This window comes from Artemia franciscana, chromosome 4, assembly GCF_032884065.1.
Source record: "Artemia franciscana chromosome 4, ASM3288406v1, whole genome shotgun sequence".
Classification (NCBI taxonomy): Eukaryota; Metazoa; Arthropoda; class Branchiopoda; order Anostraca; family Artemiidae; genus Artemia; species Artemia franciscana.
Genome location: NC_088866.1, coordinates 1309090 through 1316002, shown reverse-complemented (window position 1 = coordinate 1316002; position 6913 = coordinate 1309090). Strand labels below are relative to the sequence as shown.

The 6913-nt window shown below is 32.2% G+C and overlaps 1 protein-coding gene across 2 annotated transcripts in view; it reads right to left on the bottom strand.

Moving 5' to 3' along the window:
* Nucleotides 1-3613: 3613 nt before the first annotated feature.
* Nucleotides 3614-6913, bottom strand: part of LOC136025836 (galactosylceramide sulfotransferase-like) — a 45365-nt gene continuing 42065 nt past the window's right edge. For both annotated transcript variants that reach the window (XM_065701838.1, XM_065701837.1), the window contains exon 5: nucleotides 3614-3776. In XM_065701838.1, coding sequence (XP_065557910.1) covers nucleotides 3674-3776 — 103 coding nt within the window. In that variant the 3' untranslated portion in view covers nucleotides 3614-3673. The remainder of the gene's footprint in view (nucleotides 3777-6913) is intronic.

Sequence of the window (6913 nt, the reverse complement as noted above, 5' to 3'; positions counted from 1 at the left end):
CCTAAAACGAAAAAAAACTTAAAAAAGGAAAAAAGAGATAAGAAACTAAAAAAACCCACCGGGACAACGGGGACGCCGGGGGGCATAGGGGGATATATAAATAACGACGGGGACACAGGGAATATTCGATTAGCAATCACCATCAACAAAGCTCAAGGACAATCATTATAATAATGAGGAATAGATCTGAATGCGGATTATTTTTCCCATGAACAATTATATATTGCATGTTTAAGAATCGGTAAACCTGGCAATCTATTTATATGCACAGACAATGGGACAGCGAAGAATGTTGTATATTTGAATGTTTTACGTAGTTAAAAACTTATATATGTTTATATATCTATCTATATTCACAGGTGGGACACAGGGACACAATTATAATGGCGCGTAACTAATATGGCGCGTAACGACTTACGCGCGCAGAAGGGCTAGGGGGGCGCGAAGCGCCCCCACCAACTAGTTTATAATAAACCTCAAAATTTTGGGTATCTGTTTTAAGTTTTCGAATTACTTTAATCTATTGTCAAAATATATTGAAATATTTGTGCAATTCCCAGTTTTTATATATATAAATGTGTTTTTTCTTCTTTTTTTAGTTTTTTTAGTTTTTTTTTCTTTTTAGTTTTCACCTTTTTTATTTTTTTATTTTTTTTAATTTTTTAGGTTTTTTTTCTTTTTAGGTTTTTTCTTTTTTTCTTTTTTTATTTTTAGTTTTTTTTTTTAAGTTTTATACCTTTTTTCTTTTTTCAGTTTTCTTTTTCTTCTTTATTCTCCAGACTTGGTTTTTTTTAAACTTTTTTCTTTTTAGTTTTTTGCTTTTTTAAGTTTTTAATTTTTGTTAGGTTTTCTCTTTTTAAGTTTTTTCTTTTTTTCCTTTTTCTTTTTTTCTTTTTTTTATTTTTTATTTTTTCTTTTTTTCTTTTTAGTTTTTTCTAGTTTTTTAATTTTTTTCCTGTTTCAGTTTTCTTTTTCTTCTTTATTTTTCTTAGCTTTTTTTTCTTTTTAGTTTTTTTTACATTTTTTATTTTTTATTTTTTATTTTTTTTATCTTTTTTTAATTTTTTTATTTTTTAGTTTTTTTCTTTTTTTTCTTTTTAGTTTTTTTCTAGTTTTTTACTTTTTTTTCTTTTTCAGTTTTCTTTTTCTTCTGTATTTTTCAGACGTAGTTGGTTACATAGTTATTTTTACGTAGACGTAGTTTCAGACGTAGGTCTTTATTTTTCAGATATTCTTTTTCTTTTTAGTTTCGGTTACTATAAGCCCGATTCCCTTCTTAATCAAAGTTCATACCCCGATCTAAATCAGTTTTTTGCGTTTAGATCATGGTTGCGGTATTAGATGCAAACCAGTTGTGAATGAACTCTAGCCCTCAGTAACAAGAAATTTAAAAATCACTAGTTTGTTACCACGAGCTGTTGGATTTTGGTTAGTATCATGATTTTTGTTTGTTTTTCTTTTCTATAGGTTTTCATAAATTAAAGTCATATGCCTACCGCTCAAAGACCAGAACATTTTCAATAAAGCACAGATGACACTTGAGGCCCTTAGAGGATTTGAGACGGGGGTAGCCCTGCTCTTATTTGAGGTAGCTGTTATTTGTGAACCTTGATAAGTCTAGTTGTATTAATTTGTTGTTGTGTTGTTGTTGTTGACAAATAAAAACACAGTGTTTGAAAAATAGAATCAGTGTTTGAAAAATAGAATCATGAGGGAGGAGGAGACTCAGTTTATATTTCATTCATAGTCTTAAGAATATTCTTCTTCTATCTCGTCATGATGAGTATAATTATGAAGTCAATTTTTATTTCTGCCATAGTTTCTGAGGTACAATCTAGTATCTACAAGGATTTGGATAGATTTTAACCAGGAGGCAGTGGAAAACTGCCAGATATACTAGTAAAGTGGACATTAGAAACTCAGTACTTAAGTCCAGTAAAAAACACATTTGTGAAGACGGGAAGAAAGTGGACTTTGGAAAAGCTATAGTAAAAACTTTTTATCTTCATTTCTTTCTGTCGTTTATAAAAAACAGATAAAATCCCAATTTTTTTCTCGTAAGTGAAAATGCAGATACTGGGTTTTGGCTAACAGCTTATTTTTTATCATTATGAGATGCCACGAAAACTACCAGATATACTAGCATAGCGGATATTTAGAATGACCAACTCAGCACTTAAGTCCGGCAAAAAACAGATGTGTGAAGACGGGAAGAAAGTGGACTTTGGAAAAGCTATAGTAAAAACTTTATATCTTCATTTCTTTCTGTCGTTTATAAAAAACAAATAAAATCCCCTTTTTTTGCTCGTAAGTGAAAATGCAGATACTGGGTTTTGGCTAACAGCTTATTTGTTATCATTATGAGATGCCACGAAAACTACCAGATATGCTAGTATAGCGGACATTTAGAATGAAAAAACCCAGTACCTACGTCCGGCAAAAAACAGATTGGTGAAGACAGGAAGAAAGAAGATTTTGGAGAACCCATTGGAACCTATCGAGTTTTCGGTGGCAGGCGGGAACAGCTAATTTCCGTGTAAAAAAGCTAAAAAAAAATTACTATTTGAAAATGATAAATAACTAAAGCGGCAAATCTATAAATAGATATTTTGTTACAAAGTTTAACAAAAATCAAAAAATATAAATCATAAATAAAAATCATATAAGTAAATAAAATGTATAAATAAATATATAAATAATTATAATAAACATGTAAATGATAATATCATAAATAATAAATAAAATAAATAAAATAAATAAAATATAAATAAATAAAATCATAATAAATAAAATAAAAATCATAAAAATATAGTGGTTTCAGAGTATTTGACGCTTGTATTACAGCTCATGCTTTGCTGAACAGAAGCTTATAAAAAATTACTATTTGAAAATGATAAAACTAAATTGGCAAATCTATAAATAGATATTTTGTTACAAAGTTTAAAAAAATTAAAAAAAATTAAAAATTGTTTCAGAGTATTTGACGCTTGTATTACAGCTCATCCTTTGCTGAACAGAAGCTTATAAAAATTACTTTTTAAAATGATAAATAACTAAATTGGCAAATCTATAAATATATATTTTGTTACAAAGTTTAAAAAAATTAAAAAAAATTAAAAATTGTTTCAGAGTATTTGACGCTTGTATTACTGCTCATCCTTTGCTGAACAGAAGCTTATAAAAAATTACTATTTGGAAATGATAAATAACTAAAGCGGCAAATCTATAAATAGATATCTTGTTACAAAGTTTAAAAAAATTAAAAAAAATTAAAATTTGTTTCAGAGTATTTGACGCGTGTATTACAGCTCATCCTTTGCTGAACAGAAGCTTATAAAAAATTACTATTTGGAAATGATAAATAACTAAAGCGGCAAATCTATAAATAGATATTTTGTTACAAAGTTTAAAAAAATTAAAAATTGTTAAAAAATTAAAAAAAATTAAAAATTAAAAAAATCAAAAATTGTTTCAGAGTATTTGACGCTTGTATTACAGCTCATCCTTTGCTGAACAGAAGCTTATACAAAATTACTAGTTGAAAATGATAAATAACTAAAGCGGTAAATCTATAGAGATATTTTGTTACAAAGTTTAGAAAAAAATTGTAAAAAAATTAAAAATAAAAAAAAAATTAAAATTGTTTCAGAGTATTTGACGCTTGTATTACAGCTCATCCTTTGCTGAACAATCTCTTCACCTCTTCAAAATTTTTTACCGCGGCTCGAATCATTTCTTTTGTTGGAGTTCCATAATGTGAACAATACAGGTTTGACCTAGAAATAAAATATAATGAACAAAAATTGACAGCATGGAATTGAAGCTTTTCGATAAGCTATGATAGACATAAATTAGGAGTATTCTTTGGAGAGAGTTGACAATAATAAACACATTTTGGAAGGTTAATTCAGACGGTTTGAACTGGATTTATTAGGAGTTTCAGAAACTCATATCCCAGGGGTAGGAAGCATGAAATTAGGTGACATAGAATTTGTTTACTCAGGAAGGAAGGATGGGGTACATAGACAGGGAGTAGGGCTCATGATGAATAAGGAAGCTGCTAAGTCTTGTTTAGGCTGGGAAGGTATTAATAATAGAATACTAATTGCTCATTTTATGACTAAAAAGTTTAGGGTATCAGTTATAGTAGTATATGCCCCCATTGAACCAACTGATGGAGATACTAGTGACTCAGATGAATTTTACTTACAGTTACAGGAGCAAATAGACAGGGTACCAGGTAGAAATATGGTGTTTTTGCTAGGAGATTTTAATGCCCAGGTTGGTAGAAATAGGGATAGATGGTATCCTAGCCTAGGTAATTTTGGTGTAGGAAAAGAAAACAGTAATGGCTATAGGCTTTTGCAATTTTGTAGGTATAACAACCTAGTTATAACCAATACGGTGTTTGGTCACAAAATGGCCCATAAGTTGACATGGTATTCACGTGATGGTAAGACAGCAAACCTTATTGATTATGTTATTGTAAACAGAAGACTAGCAGGATTAATACAAGATACTAGGGTGTATAGGAGTGCCGTTATTGATGTTAAAAGTAAAGATCACCATCTAGTAGTGTCTAAGGTTAATTTAAAGCTGAAATTTCGGAAGAGTAACTCCCTCCCGAGAAATTATGATGTTGGTAGACTTCATGATGAAAATTTGAGAAAAAAATTCCAGGAACAGTTGAGTACTAAACTTGAGGGTTTAAAATTTGATAATGTGGAAGATGGATGGAATAATTTCAGAAAAACAATTTGTGAAGTTGCTTATGGTGTCCTAGGGAAGAGTGCTAAGACAGCAACTAGGAATATTAGTGAAAAAGCTTTAGGTTTAATAGAGAGTAGAAGGGGTTTGTATAAGAATTATCTGAGCGATAGGTCGTATGAAAACAAAAGGAATGTAAAGAAAGTGGAGAAAGCATTAAAATATGAACTAAGGAGATGTGAAATGGAGGCGATGGATAAAATTGCTGAGGATCTGGAAGATGCGGCTAGACGGCATAATAGTAAAATATTATACTGGCATGTTAATAAATTGAAAGGGAGTAGCCGATCCGGACTAGTCCCAGTTAAAGATAGAAATGGGGTCACAATTAGTGATAAGGAAAAAGTTAAAGAAAGATGGGTGGAACATTTTGAGAATGTGCTAAACCGAGATACAGTTGCAGGAAAAGATATAGATGAAAATGAAAAAGTTTGTGATACCTTGGATGTGAAGGAAGATTTGTTTAGTGAGGAAGAATTAGCGACAGTACTAGAAGGATTAAAAAATAATAAGGCCCCAGGTGCTGATAGTATGATTAATGAGTTCCTTAAATATGGTGGCTCTGAGGTTAGGAATAAGCTACTGAAGATTATGAACATGATTTTTGAAAAAGGGGAAGTACCCAATGATTTTAGGAAAACCTTAATTAAACCACTGTATAAGAAAGGTGACAAGAGTGAATGTCGGAATTATCGAGGCATTAGTCTGGTCTCTGTAGGTAGCAAATTACTGAGTAATATGATACTTTTTAGACTGAGACATGCTGTAGACAAAGTTTTAAGGGAAGAACAATGCGGTTTTAGAAAAGGTAGAGGATGTGTCGACCATGTTTTCACTCTTAGGTTAATAATTGAGAAGTCCCTTCGTTGTCAAACACCTTTGGTCCTTAGTTTTATCGATTATGAGCAAGCTTTCGATTCTGTTGATAGAACAGCGTTAACAAAGGTCTTATCGTTATATGGTATACCAGAAAAATACATTAAAGTGATTTGCGCTATGTACGAGAATAATACTGCTGCGGTTAAGGTAGCAAATGAGGTTAGCAACTGGTTTTGTATTAAATCAGGAGTTAAGCAGGGTTGTGTTCTATCCCCCTTTATATGGATCATTTTGATGGACTTCGTCTTAAGGAGCACAGGAAAGGCAATTGGAGACCATGGAATCAAATGGGGAGGAAGAACGCTCCTGGACTTAGATTATGCTGATGATTTAAGCATATTAGATGAAAGTGTGAGCAAAATGAATGAATTTTTAGAGGTTTTACGAGTTCAGGGTGCTAAAATAGGCTTGAAAATTAATGTTAAGAAGACTAAGTCACTAAGGTTAGGAATAAGTGAAGATGAACAGGTGACCTTAGGTAACGAAAAGATTGATCAGGTTGGGAGCTTCAGTTACCTTGGTAGTATTATTAGTAAAGATGGTGGGAGCAGTGAAGATGTTAAAAGTAGAATAGCTAAAGCTCAGGGTGTTTTTTCACAGTTAAAAAAAGTTTGGAAGAATAGAAAGATAAGCCTACAAACCAAGATTAGAATATTGGAAGCTACAGTGATGACAGTGGTCAAATATGGCTCTGAAGCATGGACACTCCGAAAAGCAGATGAAAATTTACTAGATGTTTTCCAGAGAAATTGCCTACGGATTGTTCTGGGTACCCGGCTGACTGACCGTATTTCAAACAGTAGGTTGTACGAAAAGTGTGGTTCAATCCCGCTTTCTAGGGCTATAATGAAAGAAAGGTTGAGATGGCTAGGCCACGTTCTACGGATAGAGGATGACAGATTACCGAAGATTGTCCTTTTTGGCCAACCGTCTGGGGCTACACGGAAAGCACGTCGTCCTTGTCTGGGTTGGGAGGATGTCATAAATAAGGATTTAAAGGAAATGGGAACTTCCTGGGAGGGTGTAAAGAGGGAGGCTTTAAATAGATTAGGCTGGAGGAGGAGCGTGCGTAGCTGTGTTGGCCTCAGGCGGCTTGGTGCTGCAGTGAGTTATTAGTAGTAGTAGTAGTAGTAGTAATAATAAAAAATAAATTCAATTTGGGGAATTTGGGATTGGGGGATTTGCCTTTTAGGAAAGTCTGAGTCCTGATAAAATCCCTTGTAGAAGGACTAAGATCTTCTAAGCTGCAAAATTGCCTTCCCTGGTT